The sequence below is a fragment of the Penicillium macrosclerotiorum genome (genome assembly GCF_028827735.1).
Source record: "Penicillium macrosclerotiorum strain IBT 26536 chromosome Unknown utg000002l_segment0_segment0, whole genome shotgun sequence".
NCBI classification, from domain to species: domain Eukaryota; kingdom Fungi; phylum Ascomycota; class Eurotiomycetes; order Eurotiales; family Aspergillaceae; genus Penicillium; species Penicillium macrosclerotiorum.
This window is the reverse complement of record NW_026643082.1, coordinates 4,634,848-4,654,592: the sequence shown is the minus strand read 5'-3', so window position 1 is coordinate 4,654,592 and position 19,745 is coordinate 4,634,848. Positions and strand designations below refer to the sequence as shown.

General features: G+C 51.4%; 5 protein-coding genes across 5 annotated transcripts; 3 read left to right on the top strand and 2 right to left on the bottom strand.

Moving 5' to 3' along the window:
* Window positions 1–1,201: 1,201 nt before the first annotated feature.
* N7462_002819 (putative AT DNA binding protein) lies at window positions 1,202–2,453 on the top strand (the record flags this gene model as incomplete). The annotated part of the gene is made up of 3 exons (XM_057074545.1): window positions 1,202–1,243; window positions 1,316–1,430; window positions 1,516–2,453. 3 exons carry the CDS (start codon window positions 1,202–1,204, stop codon window positions 2,451–2,453), a joined length of 1,095 nt encoding a protein of 364 aa, XP_056938186.1.
* A 2,406-nt stretch (window positions 2,454–4,859) lies between these two features.
* N7462_002818 (serine/threonine-protein kinase) lies at window positions 4,860–7,789 on the bottom strand (the record flags this gene model as incomplete). The annotated part of the gene is made up of 6 exons (XM_057074544.1): window positions 4,860–6,092; window positions 6,147–6,284; window positions 6,344–7,138; window positions 7,294–7,443; window positions 7,513–7,582; window positions 7,689–7,789. The coding sequence occupies 6 exons, from the start codon at window positions 7,787–7,789 to the stop codon at window positions 4,860–4,862; spliced, it is 2,487 nt and encodes an 828-aa protein (XP_056938185.1).
* Window positions 7,790–8,216: 427 nt separating this feature from the next.
* Window positions 8,217–9,008, top strand: N7462_002817 (TRAPP subunit BET5; the record flags this gene model as incomplete). The annotated part of the gene is made up of 5 exons (XM_057074543.1): window positions 8,217–8,253; window positions 8,315–8,522; window positions 8,602–8,747; window positions 8,828–8,916; window positions 8,991–9,008. 5 exons carry the CDS (start codon window positions 8,217–8,219, stop codon window positions 9,006–9,008), a joined length of 498 nt encoding a protein of 165 aa, XP_056938184.1.
* A 3,905-nt stretch (window positions 9,009–12,913) lies between these two features.
* N7462_002816 (uncharacterized protein) lies at window positions 12,914–13,126 on the bottom strand (the record flags this gene model as incomplete). The annotated part of the gene is made up of 1 exon (XM_057074542.1): window positions 12,914–13,126. The coding sequence occupies one exon, from the start codon at window positions 13,124–13,126 to the stop codon at window positions 12,914–12,916; it is 213 nt and encodes a 70-aa protein (XP_056938183.1).
* A 3,273-nt stretch (window positions 13,127–16,399) lies between these two features.
* On the top strand, window positions 16,400–18,089 carry N7462_002815 (serine/threonine protein kinase SAT4; the record flags this gene model as incomplete). The annotated part of the gene is made up of 2 exons (XM_057074541.1): window positions 16,400–16,715; window positions 16,789–18,089. 2 exons carry the CDS (start codon window positions 16,400–16,402, stop codon window positions 18,087–18,089), a joined length of 1,617 nt encoding a protein of 538 aa, XP_056938182.1.
* Window positions 18,090–19,745: the final 1,656 nt, after the last annotated feature.

Genomic DNA, 19,745 nt, shown 5'->3' with positions numbered 1-19,745 from the left:
CGAGCTGCAGGTCACTAACCATGCAAGTGTGCATGGCTAACCCAAAGCCCCCCCTTACCCCCACTTTGCTGTTCTTGTACTTGGACTGTGTTGTAACTCCGTAGTGGAATCATAGTGGACACTGTGCCCCCCCCCTCGATCGTACTTTTTTCTTGTCCAGACGAGGTCCGCCGGCGACGTGCGTCTGTGGTAATTTTGTTTCGTCTCGAACTCTTCTGGAAGAGATGAAACTCCCCGATTTCCCCATTTTTCTTTTCTTCCAATCCTTTTTTTTGCAAGCCATTGGATTTGATTAAATCCATTTTCGAACGTGTGGGTTTGCTGTACGGTAATTTCCTGCTGCTTCAGAAGTACCTGCTTAGTACCTGGGCCCGCCGAGTCGGCCTTGCACCCATCTACCTGCGCCTGCCCCCTGTTTCTGCTGGGTTCTGGTGGTTCCAAACGGTACCTATCGTCACCGAGGGAGGTACACGCCGTGCCCGACAAGCCTGCCCCGATCGTACTCTTCCCGTACCAACTTGCGCCTCGATTCTTCTTCTCGACCTTCTCCTGTTTCTTCCCCAAACCCTCAAAACACGTCCCTGCAGCTTTCCCTCCCGTCCAACGCGCGCACTGGTCCCTCCTGCGCGATCCCGGCTGTTCAAGTCCGTTTGGCCAATCTTTTCCAGCCGGGAGTTCATGGACTGCGTGTTGTCGTGCTGCTCCTCCATTTTCTGTGGCTGAACGGCCTTCAATTGAGGTTGCTCCTTTTTCCTCAATCGCATTTTGACCGGGGATTTCTATTTGACTTTATCTTTTTGTCCTTTTGTTTTTTTTGTTTTTTTTTTTTTTTGCATTTGGTATTTTTCCCTCTCTCACTTCCCCCCTCTCTTGACCCTCAGTGTGCCTCGTGGAAAGAGAATGGGCACATAAGAGGCTCTTATTTGCACATTTTCATTCTTTTTCTTTTCTTTTCTTTTCTTGACTCTCTTTTGCTCTCGACTGTTTCAAGAGTTCCACCGTTGCTGGGGCGTGCGCGCGCACACGCGTATACACCTTGTTGATACCCCGCTGCCATTCACTCCAGTTTCAATTTGTCTTGGGAGGCTATTTTGCGCGTTTGTTTGCCCTTTTTCCGGTGATCTAGTTTCTTTTTACTTCCTTTAAATTCCTTGGTTGGGAGGCTCAAGAGAAGTCCTGGTTCGGTTTCCATGGTCTGGACATGTCGAACCCACCCGATAGGCCCTGGGATGAGGAGGAGAAGGTATGAGCAGCAAAGAGGCGGCAGCATTATCGTCCAAGAAACCAGCATGAATGGCACTAATATCCGTCTTAGTATACTCTACTCACCGAGATCCTCAAGAAAGCCGGTGTTTCATCCAGCTATCTCGTTCGCCTGATCAATGACTTCCGTATCGTCCCTAACTGGGAGCATATTCCCCTGCCGCAAGGTAAAAATAGTCACCTTGCGATATCTTGATCGAACACCTCTTCAACCATGACCAACGACTAACTCAATTGGCACCGGTAATATAGGTCGCTCCCTTAGCGCGTGCAGAATGGCCTTTCGCGACATGCAACTGCAGTATTCAGTTCCGCCGCCCGCGACGCCAGTGGCAGTGGCTCCAACAACACCAGCAGTACCACCAGCACCAGCAGGGCCAATAGGGCTGACATTAACGGGACCACCAGCACCACTGCCAATGGCCCGTCCAGATGTTCCTGGAACCTCTACTCATATGGATTCTGGCCTGCGCAAGCGCCCGCTATTCCCGGCGGAGAAGCCTTTAATTCCACGCGCCATTCAACCTCGTCCTCCAGCCAGTACCGCCTCATACAGCAGCGAGAGCTCGGCCCAATTGTCTCCAAGACTAGATAGCACCATGGGCAGCGAACCGCCGCGCAAACGAGGCCGACCAAGCAAAGCTGAAACCGAACGGCGCAAAGCAGCCGCGGAGGCTCGCGGAGAGACGTATCCCCCGCCACGCCGATCCGGCTCTGGACGACTCAAAATCCCACCCTCCCCAACCAGTCCCGCGGGTCCATCCATGGGTCCATACCCGCCGTCTGCAATACATCCAGGACCGCCACAGGGACCAACTCCGGGCCCATTGCCATACGATATCCCCGGTAGTCGACCTCTTGCACCCGCCCCAGGGATTCCACATCATGAAGAGCGCCGTGAGATGCCGACACGGGGCATGGGTCCGAATATGCGAGAATTACCTCGGCCAGCCGAAATGAGCCACCCATTACCCTCTCCCCATGCCCTCCAACTGGGACCTCCGAGTCCCTTCTCGCGCCTGAACAGTAATCCTGGTGAGCGAGGCTCATACGGATCTATTCCACCCGACCGATACTCCCCAACAGGCAGCAGCCGTCGCGACTCTGTGGCCAGCCGGGGAGAACTGCCCCCGGGCCCATATCCAGACAGCCGAACGAGTACGACCCCAGCCGAAAAGCCCACTCGATAATTCAAACATAGAACATACCATACGTCAAACATGTCCTTTCCAGCGGAATGCCAAACGCGATCTCGACGCATGATTGAAATGCATTCTCCATCCAAAACAACCATCAATACTCCCGTCGGACACGACCAACTACGTCCCGTTATTCTGATATCAAAGCACGATTTCCTTCCCAGCCACATGATGAATTCGATTTCATGAACTTTTGACGAACAATAGACAGCGTTCGTGTTGTGTTTATTGTTTCCTGTTTCTTGCGTCTCATTTGGCCATACGCCCCACCGCTACCAGCCCTATCTTGACTCTGTCCTTTTATTGTTCATGCTGCCCTAGCGTCCTTGATTTCAGCAACATGCCGTTCACTGAACATTCCACCATGATGACATCCTGCCCATACTATATCGTATGGTTCGACTACAAGATCTCTACCCCCCTTCCTTTCTCTATCGCCCGGAGCCCGGAGTCAACCGCGAAATCCACATCGACTACCGGTGTTGTTATGATTATACTCGACCAAGATGTAGCGTTCTGCGTATCTGCGTCTGTCTTGATTTGACACGAGCCTAACTGATGCTTTTGTTGACGTCGGCCTTGTCGGTTTTTTTTTTCCCTTTTATGAAAATTCGCTGTTTGCTTATTGGTCAACACAGCGCATCCTTACTGGTGGATGTTAGTGAGCATCATGACCTCAGTATCACTTCTCTCTTGCGCGTCAACCTTCTCATCTCACTACTCCTACAGCTTTGACCTTCTTTATTCTTCTGATTCCCAGCACAGTGCTCTGTCTAATGTGACATGACCTGCATCTGTTCAAATAATGATCCTTCCTATTTCCAAGGACACGGCGAAGGTGGTTTAATTTGAGCCATTCATTACTATTTTTGTCGCCCTGAGATCTTGGCTGTTTCGCTTCTTGGATTTGGTCTCATCTTGCCTGTCTTTGTATTATTTGTTATCCTCGTTCTTCTTTCTTGCCCCCAAAGTTTGGGCATTGGGTGACTCCTTATCTTCTTACTCTGCTTCTGTGCTTGTTTGTCCTCGTGTGCGGTAACATTTACTTTCTCCCCTTATGATTGAACTACTACCCTACTGTGGCCAGGCTAACGACCGTGATCGAGCTTTTTTTATCTTTTTTCTTTTTCATTTTTTCTCTCACTCATCTTTGAGATTTTGTTTTGTGTGATTTTTGTTTGACTTCGCTTATGATGCATGTAAGATTATGAACTGATATATAATGTACAGCCCAGACCTGCAGTTCTGATTTGATATACACTCTACCTACTTCGTTCATTAAATAAGACTGACTAGGTTCAAAATAACCATGAAAAAATAGCCATGAAAATAATCCCAAAAAGGTAAAAAACAGGAATTCATAAAATCATCCTATTTAATTATATGTAAGTCAGTAATGATGGGAGGAAAATAATATGTGTGAAGTGTTACATGTCACGTATGAACAACATCTGCAGGCAGCCCTACAGGATTTGTAACGTGTACAGGTAAACCATATAGACCAGAACAGATCGTCGTCGATCCGAACAAGCAAAAACACGGCCAAGCCTTCCCAGATCCCAAGTCATAGGCCATATCGCTACATGCAAACATCTTCGGCTGGAGCGGTCTACACAAGCCTCCAAAATCCAAGGTGCATATACACATCGTGCGTCAAGCTGCCAATGGAAAGAGGGGCAGGCGTACAGTTGTGTAACCCTTCCCCGCGCCCTCGAGCCACGTCCAACCCAGTACCCGCATTGGCCTTGTGCATGAGCCTATCGACCGGCAAATCCCGACTCAAGGGAGGGATAGGACAGATCTGGGGACCAGTCTTGAATTTCCAAACATGGCCTGGTCTGTTCGCAGACGGTGAGAGGTGGGGGTGGGGGTAGCTACGCAAAAATTTGGGCTTTGAAATGTTTCTGAAAAGGCAGACTAAGCTCAACCTTGTTATAGCATTGGTTTTTCAAGGGAAGAGATTCTTGAGGAGCAACAATCTTTGATTCAAATTTCATCAAAGCCCGCTAGACCGCATCGAGCGGGTGAATAATGCATATGCGTCGATTGAAACAGGGAAAATGGAACCGAAGCAAAAAAGGCAGAATGCATGGGAGAAAATGACAGGGATGAAAAGAAAGAGAAAGAAATGACAAATGCACAGTAAATATGTGGGAAATGGCAAGTGGAGGGCGAAACTGGCAGGGTCAAGGCCATTCTGTTGATTCTTAACTGTTGTTCCTCTGTTTCTTAAACGGACCCTCCAAAAACCAGCTTCTTGCGCTTGCTTTGCCGTTTTGCCACTGAAAAAGATATCGCGCAGGGTATATATCATAGACAAGAATGCAACAACTACGAATACTGACCATATGAAATGAGGAAAGATGCATGCTCACCACGGATGACTGACCACACTGCTCACGCTCCAGATTTATCGCGGACAACACGATCCAGTAGACGGCGAAGTTGCGCTGTCGAATCCCCTCCTTTAGGATGTGAGTCGGTAGCCGGCACTCCTATGGCCTCGAGGGGCGATGCCTCTGGACCAGGGATAGACTGTGAGGAAAGTGAAGATGGGGGAGGATGTGAATCTCGATGTTCGTGGGGTAAAGTAGCCTGTTGATTGTCGACAAATGCTTCCTTATGGCCCTCATCTTGTTTCAGATCTTCGGCAGCGACTGCTGTATCTTTCTGCTGTGCTATCTGATTGCGGAGCAAGCTCACTGCCGCACCAAAGGCAGACGATGATCTCGAAGCAGAAGGGTTAATGTGATACTTCCTTCCCGTTTGCAGATCGAGCACCTTATCCATGGCGAACTTCATGACCTCGTGTTTGCCTTCGACCCGCCGAGTGAGATACACCTTTGGACCGGCACCAGGATGGGTGAGATCGGACTTGATACGCTCGAGCTCCTGTCGATAGGCTGTTTCGTAAATATCGAATTCTGCAGCACCGGGGGATTCGCTAACGGTCGGCACAGGTTCTTCCGAAACTGTCGACTCTCTACCCAAATCCATTATGTCCTCGGTATTTTCGGGTTCCGCGAAGAGAGGAGTCGGGTCATTGTGGGTGATATCACTTGTATCCTGCGGGGTCGTGCCGGTATATGTCGACGGACCGATGAAAAGATATGGGAACTCTTCCTCCAGTGGATCTCGAGCATGGCCCCTCGTCCCCTCAAGACTGCGTTTCGTGGTGGCTGAGCTAGCACGCGAAAGCGGGATGTGAGGGGATGCAGACTGGGAGTGTGGCCTGGTGGGCTCTGCTTTCCTTATTGACCTTCCACTTCGCGCTGAGCCAGAGTCTTTTCGCTCTGGTGTATCAAAGACACCACTTGGGAGCTGACTGCCAGCTGGGCTATGCTCTGGCCGAGAAGAGATGCTTGTAGAAGCACTTTCTGGCACTGCTCCTGCTATTTCATCACGCGCAGAATGAAATGGATGCCGTCCCAGAACTCTGCGGATACCACCAAGGCCACGATCGCCCTGGGCATTGGGATCCAGTCCCACCGTTGGAAAATCATCACTATCGTCTATCTCCATAGGTGGCTGGACAAAGTGTGCCTCGTATTCGCCACCTAGGATACTTTGCATGGCTGGAACTGCTTTGGATGGATCTACCAATCGCTTGAAATTCTTCACGGCTTTCATCTGCGGAAAGAATCAACATGGACCATCTTGAAGATAAAGAGGGAAAGCAAATACCACTGTCATCAAGTGTTCCATATTGGTCGTGATAGCTCGATTCATTTCCTCCTCGGTTGGCGGCTCGATAATTTGAGCAGTATTCTCCTCGAAGGGAAGAAGAGGATCGACTCCATTCGCTGTCACCCAAGGGTGTTCCTATTTGCCAAATGAGTGAACTCAATCATTAACCAAAGCATTTTTCTAGGCAATCTTACTCGTAGATCGCACATCTTGATCCGCTTTGCCGGGTCCTTTTCCAAAATGCGACTCATCATATCTTGAAAATTCTCATCTGGTTCATCTTCGCATACTACAGGGCTACTCCGAATGCTCTCGTATAGCTCAAATATGCTCTGCTGTTCAAATGGAAGCTTGCCATATCGAAGGCAATAGAGGGTCACACCCATAGACCAGATATCTGCGGCTGTCCCCGACACATCGCCGTGTTTCACAACACACAGCTCCGGTGGAAGGAATGCTGGAGATCCAGCTGACTTAGCAGTGAACATGTCTGAGTCCTTGGCGAACATCTCCGATACGCCAAAGTCGACCACTTTGAGCACGTCATCACTTGTCACAAGGCAGTTGTCTGGTTTGATATCTCGGTGGACGATGCCTTGTGCATGCAAATATTCGATTCCCAGAATCAAGTCACGGAACCAACAACGACAGTGCTCGTCGTCGTATGGATCAGATCGTTCTTCTAGGCCGACCTTCATGACTACACCCTTCTTGCACATTTCCATCACCATATATAAAGAATCTTCGCTTGGATCGTCCAAAACTTCGATCAGCGAGACCAAGTTGTTGTGATTGAGTTTCTTCATGATTGCAATTTCCTCCTTGATCAGGTAAAGTGGATTCTTTGCATTCGCATTATCGTCCTCAGAAGGATGGCGGTGCAACGGCGAATTGAACCCAGTGCCGGGGCGTCGAGGTCCTCGTGGGCGCCGCAAAAGGTGAGATTGTGCGCGTTTCCTTAACCGGGACTTGGAAAACTCTTTCACAGCCTGCATATATCGACCATAGCCGGCCCTCGCAGTCAGCACACCCATTCATATATTGATCGTCTCCTACAATTCGCCTATTCATCGGTCTTCTCTGGCCGCTCGGAAGGAGGAGAGGGGGAGAGAGGAAGAAACACAAAGCAGGAACTTGTTCATACATATTCATTGCCAAACTGATCGGCAGCCAGGTGAACAGCCCCAAACGATCCTCGCCCGATTTCCTGCTTTATCACGTATTGGTTGATGCGGTGCTCTGCCGTACCATCATCTTGACTCGTAGTATATTCGGAGCGGGCATCCAACGTTTCCTATAAGGCTCGCGTTAGAAGCAATTAGTCCCGTCCTCAAGTTTAACTGTCGAAGCACGAAACACTGACCTTCACCGGACGCCGCGCTCGGGGGTTTCGTCGTCGGTGCCTCTGGGGGCTATCATAGGATGCAGCGGAACTAAACAATCGAACGGAAGGGATAATCATGTCAGAATTCACACGTAAATAGGGTGTGACCAATGGCCTTTCTTATGTGGTCCACTGTGTATCAAGAGGAAGCTTACGCAACTCTGAAGGGCCGCGGCGGCAAGCCCGCGCCCTCGAGGGAGTCGATCGAGGGTTGCGCAGAGACATCGGAGAGTGAAGCCTCCACTGAGTCATCCATTGACGCTCAGGTGAAGGTATAAACAAAAGAAGCGATAGCAAATGTCTTCTTGGAGGAACGGGTAGGGTCCAGGTGTGGGGTAGAGGGGGGTGAGGTCGTAGGTAGGCAAGAGCGGGGGAGCAGATAACGGGGAATGCAGGCTGTCAGCCTTACGAGAAAAAGCTTTTTTTTTCTGCAAGGAAGATCCAGCGGGAGGTCTCCCCCAATTCAGCAATGAGAGAGAAAAAAGCCGAAGGGCCAAGCCACTCAAGTGAACGGTCCAGCTCGACAGTTTCACCAGGCAACGGCTTTTTGTTATCGATAGGAGCCCAGTCCGTGTTATCGATACCGCCGGTTCACCGCCCTCCCCTGAAACCTAGACGTCAACAAATCACCGCCTGAAACGAGCCTCCTGGCCAACAGCAAAGTCTCGAGTCACTGCCCAACAATGACTGTCTACTCTTTTTATATCTTTGACCGCCACGGTTAGTTCGCGTGAGACTACTCCGTGAAAATCCATTTGACTGACCCCTGTTTCCTTTCTAGCGGAATGCATCTACAAACGCCGCTGGTCACCTCGGCCGGTGTCTATCGTGGGGAAGTCCTCTCGAGCCTCAGAAGTCCCGAATGCTGGAGCAAGTGCGTCAGGAACTGGCCAGACAGTGCGAGCCACAGACGATGATTCCAAATTGGTCTTTGGTACGGTGTTCTCATTGCGGAACATGGTGCGCAAGCTGGGTGGTGAGGAAGACAAGTGAGATTCCCCTCCGGACCAACGATCAATGTAACCCGCGAAGGTAGTCGGAGCACTAACAGACTTGAAAATGATCTAGCTTCGTGTCATATTCCACCAGCCAGTATAAGCTTCATTACTACGAAACCCCGACCAACATCAAGTTCGTCATGCTGACGGACCTCAAGAGTCCTAGCATGCGCATCGCCTTGCAGCAGATTTATATCAATCTGTTCGTCGAATATGGTATTTCGTTCTCCTCCTAAATTCATAAATTCACGACTCAAATCAAAATCTCTTCTGACTCCGTCGCCTTCTTCATCCAGTGGTCAAGAACCCTCTCTCCCCCACGGAGCATCCGGGAGGCGTAGGCGTGAACAACGAGCTTTTCGAAGAGTCATTGGAGCAATTTGTGGTACGTATTGGACTTCGGACGTCTTTGTCGGCAACACATCTTTTTTGTTGACCTGTTCTCTAACCTGGCAGCAGACGCGAGTTCTCTCGTGACCCTAGACGAGTCCAATCAGCCAAGCAGCCCCGCTGCAACCTATCACTCGGGTGTATTGAAACTTGCAGCTGCTGTGCTTGTCAATCCTGACCAAAGTGAAAGACCGACTGCCCGGTCCTCACAGAGCAACACCAGGAGATGGAAGAGACATCAAGATAACTATACACACCGCAATCGTGCCAGTTCCCCACAGAGAAGGATGGGGCCAAGGAAACTTGCCCCGGAAAGTCGTCAATGCCAACACCGCCTTTTCCATTACCGGTGCCAGTCAATGAAGCCAACATCCCACGTGGTGTGACATCGATCCTCGATAAGCGGGCTCGTCTCCGGCAGTCCCTGCTTTGTAGCTTCCTCGTGAATATTGGTCAGGGATCACCGCTGTTTACCGGCGACCTCCAGGGGAGCGGAAGAATCCGGAAAAGCGAGGAATGAAGAGAACAGCATTGACATAATTTTCTGTTCCATAGCACACTCGATTAAAAATTGGAGAATAACCTATTTGGCGCAGCTGCAGGCCTGGCATAGGGCAAGCTCGCGAGCTTGCTCTGTTGTCTTTTGCGCCCCTCCCCCCCTTCTGGTCGACATAGTTCCCGTACTCTTTTCTTGGGGTATCCCGATTATCAATCCACCACAGGCAACGCCACAGGATGCGCTGTCTCCGAAGATCCAATCATCTCCTCCCCAAGTCCAATGCCAAGGGAGACACGCAGATTAAGCAGGATTTTCTTTAACATCCCGCCCGCCGTGGCTTTAGCTATCAGGCACCTTGTCAGAGCATCAATCGAGTCCATCTTCTCCGTTAGAAATAAAAAGAGACAGAGAGAATGTAAACATGGTATTTACCCTTTCATCCCTGTTTCTCTCCGGTCTTGCATCGAACTAGTATGAATACCAACAAAGCCCCATTCTTTCGTTACAAGACCAAACAGTTGATGTACACTTCCTTCAAGGGGGTGCTTCATTTTTACTGAATATCGAGGCGCTTTGGCCTACCAAGTGTGTAGTGGTTCATGGCAGCAAACGAGGAAGGATGTCGCAAATACCACGCGCGGTGGCAGAAGGAGGCCCGGCCCGGCCCTCTCATCCCAGCCCTATAATACTAAAGCCCACAGGAAGACAATGCTCCGACGCATTCCTCCTATCATTCCCGAAGGGAAAAAAGAACAAAAAAAAAAAACAAAAAAAAGCTGACGGGCATCTCCGAGGAGCTCACGAAGGCTAGTATGCAGCGTCCAAGATGTTTCAATTTCTGAGCCTCTCTTATTATACACCAGGGCACGAGAGTATCCCAGCACCCGCCGATGCACAGGTCGTACAACTCCACGTATCAACACATACCGAATGGCAGGCGGGTCTTCAACTTGAGAGAGCCTTGGCATGATCCTTCAAAACCGATGGATACTCCCAACTGCTCCTTGGCAGAACCAACATCAGTAACTTCGTATATTATAACAGGATGTTCCATAGCTGCGAACCAGCGTGACCCAGCGCAGATCGATACGTTCTGCCGCTGCTCACGAATCAATCACATCCATTCGTCCTCGGAGATCTGCTCCATGCTTGTACAGAGAACATCTGAAGTCTACTCGAGGCAACTAACGAGCCAACCAGCCTACTCCTCATCGGGCCCAGCGACCGCTCAGGCTCGCACCAGCCACCACCGTGCGCACGATCATCCAAGCTTCCTGCATGTCGAAGCTCAGCTCGGCCACAGCTTATCTCGAGCTCGGGCACCCTCCCTTTGTGGGCGCCTTCAGCTGTTCCAAAATGGGCTCCATCGAAGGAGGGGAAGAGTAGGGGGCCGGGGGGCCGGCAGGATGCCCCGACCACCACCATCACCCTCCCTCCAAGAACCCAAGAACCCAAGAACCAAGACCCAATACGAGCAACTGCAACATGCCCAGGCGCAGACGGAATCCCCGCTCTAGGAAAATGTATTTCCTTGGCCCTAAGCTTGGGCCGGGGGGCTTCTTCTTCTTTTGGGAGAACTAGTCCTCCCGCAACGGTATGCACGCGCAATCCCCGTCGAATCTATGAGCTTCGGTAGGGCGGGATGCATTCCCCTCGAGAACTGGCGGTCAGCACGGTTCAAGTCGGATGCCTAGTCGGCCCAGTGGAAAAGCTTTATTTTGATCTACCGCGCCCCCGCTCGCTTGCCTGGCGTGCGCGTGTCACTTGGTGGCTCGCGCTTGTTGCTTCCGAGTGGGGTTGTGGTGGCGTGGTGGTGGTGGGAGGGGCAGGACTCGGTAGTCGATCGTGGACACGGGAGAAAGGGAGAAAAAAAGACAGAAAGACAGAAAGACAGAAAGACAGAAAGACAGCAAGAGAGCGTGGATCGGATGAAGGGAGATGGGGAGGAGAGCATCCTATCCTGGAGTCCTCAGTGACTGGAACTCATCATGGCTCGAGTCACTCTAGTTCGGTGATCTATTGACATGATAGAGGGAGACTGAGGGAGTACATTGCCAGGCGTGGGACACTCTACTTCTTGGATGGTACTATAGGAACGTTCATCGGGGTTTCCGTCGGGATCCCAGGTGCCACCGCTTCAAGTCGGTGGTTTCTGTTTGAAAAGGACTTGGTTGCACTTGGTAATTGGTATTCAACTTCCACCGCCGAACAGAGAAAACACGGACAGCGGACGGGACAGATATCGAGGAGATCTCTGGGCGCGCCAATCACTCGGGCCACACGGAGGGATGGAGTCAGAGGGAGCAGAGGCACAAAACAAACTGCAGCTGCATGGACATTGAAGGACCCCGCAGTTGAACAGCCGCTGATTGGCGACCGAAAAATGCCTCGTAGTCTCTCTTGTTTATTGCAACGGAGCGAAATCGGGCACAGCGGATTGGGGTCATTCTGGGCCACTCTGGGTCGGTGGGCTGTGTACGCACAACGAAATATCGCCCGTTTCTCGTGTCGGGTTTCGGCGATGCTTACGGTAGCTGGGGTTCTCCCCCGATTTGCCCTTTTGGCGCATGTGCTCGGCTGCGGGATCCCAGGGAGGAAGACCGAGGTTGCCCCGGATTCGTATGAAAATGCGAGCCATGTAAGATAATCTCATGGATTCTCTGGAAGACGGGGGTCCCGATAGCCATTCCACTTGTTGGCCATGGCACTTTCCACTCGCAAGCGCGCAAGATCCCCTGCATGACCTGGTGAACCCGCGATGTCATGACATAGAGGGTTGACAAAGTCTATACCCGGCAATGGGGTCTAATGGGTTTTAATGGGGTTCCTTGTTTCGCTCGAACCCGAGTCAGGCGACAATAATCCGGGGTAGTCCGTGTCCCAAGACAAAAAGGCTCAGGGCATTCCAAAGGCCCAGGAGGGACGAGCTTATCCGTAATGAGATCTCCGCGTCTGCACCTGGGGCGACTTGTTTCACTCCATCCCGGGCGAATAGGACTACACTCCTCCGTACCCAAACCGCGTCTGACAGGGATGAGTTGAACAATGCTGGCCGGCATGTATTCCCTGTCTTAGCTCCTGCTACTATTTCTATGGCTAGTGCTACGACTGCTACTGATACTGATACTGCAACTACTACAGCCACAACGACGACTACAGTACATCCACTATTACTCTTATCACCACTATTACTAATACTGCTTCCCCACTCCGGAAAAGGAATCACACCAGCTCGAAATGGAATGAGCGAGCTCCAGAGATCATCCGTAGCGGCGAAAAGAGACGGTGAAGCGCGTGTGCGAATGAAAGCTCAATCATCAACTGCTCGTGCTACCGTGATAGGCTCTCCGTTTATCCCTCAATTTGCCTTCGTGCTCCGGGTTGAACAACTGGCTCGAGTCGGACAGAAGGCAGAGGTCATGGTGCAGTGATGATGTCGACTTCGTGTCCGCATCACCAACCCACGGATGAAGCGTTCAGATAACAGATGCCGTCATCTTGCCAAATGACGCCAGATGGGCTGGGGCGCCCCGAGCTCACGAGCTGACGGAGCAAGACCTCGTACCTCCTCTCTTCGGATGACCCCATCAGACTGCTGGGACCCCACGTCGGGATCCACGAACAGCCCGATGGAGAGATGTGCAGGAATGTTGATCCCGTCGATGTCACGGCGATCGGCCGGCAGAGAGTTGAAGGGAGGGGACATCCCAGAAGGAGAAGGTCATATCTCGGTTGATTTGATGCTCATCTCATCTTTCAAGTCGTTATTTTTTTTCTCTCTTCCGGTTATCATTTTTTTGGTTTATGTTTGTTTTTTTCTTGTGTTTCCTGGTTTTCTTTTTTTTTTTTTCCTTTTCCCCCTTTATGATTCGATTTTATAGATACAAATACCGAAAAGTAACCGTCCTCGTCACTCACGGCAGCCTCTTATCCTTGTACTGTATCTATGCAACCGATTTAGTTTAGATCGGTTTCACGCGATTTTCTATGGGTATTATTCCCTCGAATGACACTGGTAACTAATCCCCATTCCGTTAGTATACAATTAGAGGAGCATCCCAAGAAAATTAAAAATCGTGCCGTAATCAATCCGCCACAGTGCGGAAGAGGGCAGCGGCGGATGTACTGTGTCTCTCGGAAGACAATTCCCATATCCACTCGACGCTGCCGACAAGGAATCCACCGTTTATGCTCGACGGAGTAATTGAGCACGTCCACGGATAGGTACCCGCCAGAGACTAGTTGAATAGGAGAACCGTAGCCTGCAGAGTACATGGGCCCTTTGCATCCAGGTGGAATCCTTGGGGTTTGGATCACTGCGTGCGCCCAGGATCTCGCCAAATGGCTGATCACCGATCCGCGGAGAGGAAGAGAGTGTGTGTATGAACTGTATGTGAATGACAGTTCAGAGCATCCAGGCTCCATTCTCCAACCTTTCTCCCGAGGGCATTGGTGACCCGGGCTCAACGCTGTGTCCACGAGCACAATGATGTCGATGGCCCAAAAGTGGCCATCGTCGGGTGCCCCTCCTCCCCGGGCAGTCCCAACAAGTGGCCACACTAGCGCCACACGGTGCACCCAGCGCATCGGCTCCTGTTGCTGGTGCGGGGCTGTGATCGAATCATAACGAGGGATATTCACGATGCCGACGACATGCACAGCCTCACTCGCGGAGGGGCCTCCTGGGCGGATATACGTGGCGGCAGGACGCTATGTGTAGGTCCATAGGGAAGGTTTTCGAGGAGGGGAAAGCTCGACGTCACTTAAGGCACCAGGTACGAGGCATGATAGCATGGCAGCATGGCAGCATGGCAGCATGGGAGCAGAGCATGATAGCATGATGATGGGTCAAGGGCGGAACCTCGGACAAGGGAGGAACGTCATTGGGACAGACGATCGGCCTGTAATTTTGTGGACAATTTGGGAAGGGGCATATACTGGGTGCGAGTGCTTAATTTTCCCTAGCTGCGCGGAAGAAGGTAGACCCAGCGCCAGTTCCAGGGATCTCCGTCAATTAAATCTCTCACCACACGTCGTTCGCGCCGACGAAATCTCCCAAATCACTTCGTTATTGAAACCGATCTGTAACGCTCGCTACCACGGAAGACTCCACTGATCTAGGGACATTAAACCGCCTTAGGGCATTGACGACTGAATCTCTCCCTAGCTAGCTAACGAGCTAAGGGTGTCCAACGAATTCCATGATCCCACACTCCTACCAGCTTTCCGCGGGCGGAATGGGTTTCGGGTGGACGCGCTTTTGGCGGTTCATCTGTATGGGGCTTTATTGGCTTTACTGGCTTCATTGGCTTCATTGGGGTTGAATGCCCTACTCCATCCGGTGCATCCATCCATACAGTTTCCTCCGTACAGACCTCTAGGTTTCCCGTATCCCCTCTTCTCCTCCTTCGCCCTGGCTCCGCCTTCCGTCCGCTTAGACCGAAACTGGGCGTGAGTTTAGATTTTGAGAAGTTGGAGACCACTCAGGCAAGAGAACATGCGCCACTCGGAAATCTGGAATGTTACCGCACGGGTACCTTCTTGCGCATCTCTTGGCCTATAGACATGGTCGCCCGGTACATATTCCATCTTGGTATATAGAATCTCGCCCTCCGTATGCAGGAATCGCTGTCTGCATGCCGGTATAGTAAGGCGAAGTATACACCCAGTTGCATAATACTCTTGACTGTGGTCGATGCGCCAATCACCCCATCAGTACAAAGCCCCGGCCAGCGGCAATCATTCCTATTGCATGATCTCAAAGCAATCTGACAATCTAACCATCGCTCCTTCACAAACTGCTTAACGGGGGATCATTAAGTCGCGCGCTGCCGAAAATCTCTCCCATAAGGTGCGCTATGGCACCGCCAGTGGGCAATTCTAGCAGATCTCAGCGGCTGTTCATAATAGAACTTGCCATTATTCTCCCAGGATGCTATTAATATAGGTTTTTGTGGTTCCCAGAGGTGACGCCTTCCAACGGCGGGTAGAGAAACCACCGCGGGACTCGGGACTGATCGTTCGTACCAGTGTATGGTTACCGTGTCACCGTAAATACCGGTTTTGCTCGTGGGTTGCAGCGCCCCATTTTTACATCCCCTTTCTCGCTCTCTTTTTTCGGGTTTCTTTTCCTTTTTTTTTTTTTTTTTTTTACGGGAACTGTCCAAATGCGCAGGGATCCTGCTGACTGAGGATTGAGCATCAGGTCAAGTTACCGTTACCTGCTTCGAACCGGGCCCACGGACTTTCGATGGCCGTCCACAGGTTACGGGTAGCTTCACTAAGCCTTAATAATCCGGAGAGCCCAGTGAAGCCCCGGCGACGAGCACTGTAGCCTCACAAGACCAAGTATCGTAAGCCAGCGACCCCCCCAAAAAAAAAAAAAAAAAAAAAAAACGCCCATTAGCCCCAAAAAAACCCGCCCACTTTCTCCCCCCGTAATTCCCCATACAAACCTTTCACCCCCGTGGTATTTCAGCCGGTTCTCCCCTGTAGTATCGCCAATTTTAACCCTACCCTCGCCGTTAATTCCTCTTTTCTTTCTCTCTCTCTTATTCTTCCTATTTATATGATTACAAACCTCGAGGGGTGTGTCAGATTTCCCTTGGGCTTGGTCCTTGGCGATTCTCTTATATCCTCTCCGCAGTCTCTGCTACTTCCTCAAAGCGGTTTTTGCCTCGCTGCTTGCGAAATCGCTGTCGTCACCCTATGATTATCTCTGCCTCAGGCCGCCACATCAGGCAACCCACACATTTTTTCGCCGCCAACCTCGAATAACCTCTTCTTTCTCTCTTCTAACAAGAAGAGCAGACACGACCGAGCGCCTCATAGTTGCTTTTCGGTAGCTTGGAGCTTCCGCGAGCGACGCTCGTCCTCCACTTGCCCCCATTCCTCCCCTCTCGCCGTCACGCCCGAGGACGTGTGATTTCATTCACCTTCATCAAGCTCTCTCCCCGGCCTCAACAGACAGTTACCGCACATGACTCCACTGGGCCCCTCGCCTGTTCCGTCCGCAGTCTCCTCCGCCGCCGCTTCTCAACACTCGCATGACCCTCGGGATGGAGATCCTCCGGTAACACGCGCCTTTGCGGGCATGAACTTGTCCGCCTCGAACGGGGAGCCTCTCTCCACCCCGGCCTCCCCCGTTCCCAAACCAACCAAAGCCAACAACATGGCCTCTCGCCTCTCACGAATGTTCTCAACGGGCAAGCAGACACCGACGAAAGATAATCATCACCAGCAGACCCAACTCGACGGTGCCCAACGGGACCGGCTCTCCGACAGCAGCATGGAGAGTGTTCAGCCGCTTCACGTCATGAATGGCAAAGAAAAGCCCGCCTCCAAACCTTCCTCCCGCGCCAACTCCAGACCCCCCCTCCCGCACTCCCTCCCGACAAGCATCCTTGAAAAGTGAACCGATCGAAAAAGAACAGAAGAAGAAGCCTTCAGGTGGCAAAGACCAGAAAGATGGCGCTGTCCCCGCCCATAAGCGCTTCGAGATCCTCCCCGAAGGCACCCCTGGCAATCATTCCCATCACCTCCGCAGCGCCAGGCGACAGGAGAAACTGACTGGCCTCCTCCGCGACATGTTGGGCGGCGGAAGAAAAAGGGGGGACGATCAAGTTGACGAACAGCAGCTCTCACTCATGTCAACCTGGATCGACCAATTTAAGAGCGAGCGTGATAAGCTGGCATCCGACAAGAAAGGCGGCCCCAACGCCACCGCATCTCTGGTAGATAAGTACGGCAAATGCCAGGAGATCGTTGGCCGGGGCGCATTCGGCATCGTCCGTATCTCCCACAAAGTCGACCCTCAAGACTCCAAGTGCGAGCAATTGTATGCCGTCAAGGAGTTCCGACGTCGTCCCCAAGAAACCGCCAAGAAGTATCAGAAGCGCCTGACTTCGGAGTTCTGCATCTCCTCGTCCCTTCGTCACCCGAACGTTATTCATACTCTCGACCTATTGCAAGATGCCAAAGGCGATTATTGTGAGGTCATGGAGTACTGCGCCGGTGGTGATCTGTACACCCTGGTCTTGTCCGCAGGGAAACTCGAGGTCGCAGAAGCCGACTGTTTCTTCAAGCAGTTGATGCGAGGCGTCGAATACATGCATGAGATGGGCGTGGCCCACCGTGATCTCAAACCCGAGAACCTATTACTCACCACTCATGGTGCCCTCAAGATCACCGATTTCGGCAACGGCGAGTGTTTTCGCATGGCGTGGGAGAAGGAAGCCCACATGACGGCTGGTCTCTGTGGATCGGCTCCCTATATCGCCCCAGAGGAATATGTCGAGAAGGAATTTGACCCTCGCGCGGTCGATCTGTGGGCCACCGGTGTTATCTATATGGCCATGCGGACCGGTCGTCATCTCTGGCGGGTCGCTCGCAAAGACGAAGACGAGTTTTATCAGCGATATTTAGAGGGTCGGAAGCACGAAGATGGATATGCGCCGATTGAGACTCTGCATCGGGTAAGCATCTCTAGGTCTGCAAGACCTGCAGGATACATGACTGACTCCACTTCTGCTATCAAGGCCCGTTGCCGCAACGTGATCTACTCCATCCTAGACCCCAACCCTTCCCGTCGGATCAACGCCTCCCAGGTTTTGAAATCCGAGTGGGTCCGCCAGATCAAGCTGTGCAAGGCTGGCGAGGAAGGGTTCTGATCTTTTGATGGCGAGGGCCGGCATGACACGCGCAACCCAATTTAGAGCAAGCCATGGCCGGACCTCGAGGGGAAAAGATGGGAGGTCGGGCACGAGTTTGGAGAGAGGACTCATCCCTGTTGCTTGCCTCCTGAAAATTAGCTGAGGAGGGGTTTATTTGAACTTCTATGGATATCTCTCACGTCAACTCCACCTGCCTTTGTTTCTTCTTATACACATCATCGGGTGGTTATTTTTTTGTCATAGACCCATTCAAGGCAAAACGGGAAGGTTCTCTGTCCTTGATATGCTCCTGTTTCGTAAAGAAAAGGAGGCCCTTCGATTGGCGATTTCTTTCCTTTTACCGCCCTACACTGCTTCTATTCTATGGTGTTGTCATTTGGCCCCGGCGCATTGTTTCCATCCTTTTTCAGCCTGTGTTCATCGCTTAGCTTGTTTTTTTTTGGGACTTGTCATGTTTCCACGTCAAATGCAACGAAGATTCATGACCTTTCTTTCATTATCTCATTCTTTCTTTTTCTCTTACCAGGCGGCGGTGTTATTGCGCTCTTTGGAATCAAAACAATGGATTGGCGTTGACTGGCATGTCTTGGGCGACTGCGCTTGTACTTTTATAGTCTTGGCGGATATGCCCTGCTTGTTTCTTCTTCCTGACGGTCGATCTTCAATGGGCCAGGATCCGATCTGGCGAGTGTTGCCCATTTCCAGCATATATTTCTACGATGCTTTATTTCTGTACATACGAACCCTTCATCCATCTGAATTTCAAACTGACTATCGTGGACATTTTGACGACGCGGCAATGGCCGGCTCCATTATCCGACCTCTGAACCAGCCGTACGGTGTTCCTTGTCTTCCCTTCCGCACATTGCCAAAGCAGTGCTGAATGTAGGCTGCCGTGTCAGGCCTGCCGTTGTCGGTTGGTATGACATCAAACTGATTAGGCGTGGCGATCCACCACTGCGGGACTGGCCAGCGCATCTCCCGAACTAAACCCCCCACTGTCTTTTGCTTCCGACTTCCGAGATTTCTTTACCTCGGTGACTCCGTACATCCGACCCGGACTCAAATGAGCAGCAGATCGGGGCACTTGAAATCCCTCAACGAAAGATTCATAGGCCCAGAGGCTTCAATATCTAGACCCCTTGCCGTACTCCGTCGAGGTGGTCGATAGGGATTAGTTTTTCTGACTTATCAGTATGCCGAAACCGCCATTGCTTGTGTCCCAAATTCTCTCTAAATCGGATTACCAATTGGTCTTAAACCTGCGCCAGCCCATTCTCTAGCAGACTTGGCGCATCTCCCGGTCTCTTTCCGGTCGGTCTGTCGCATTATCTGTTTAGGCACCTGAATTTCAGGCTCGGCGGAAGTGGATATTATGCAGAACCCTCGCCAGGCTTCAGCCTTAGCCAAGTACCCTCTCAAGCCTCGTAGTGGCGGTGTCCCGCACGCCAAGTACTCCATACAGGACAAAGGGGAAATTGAAGTATGTACCATGTATTTCCAGTGGAGAAATAGCTGCTGGTCTTACGGGTGATTGATTCAGGAAAATTAGAGACCTTACACTCCCTGACCACGAAATTTTACAAGCCATTATCGTCATCATTAGCTCCACTTGTAGTATAAGACGGTGTCCAACGCAGTATTGTACAAAAC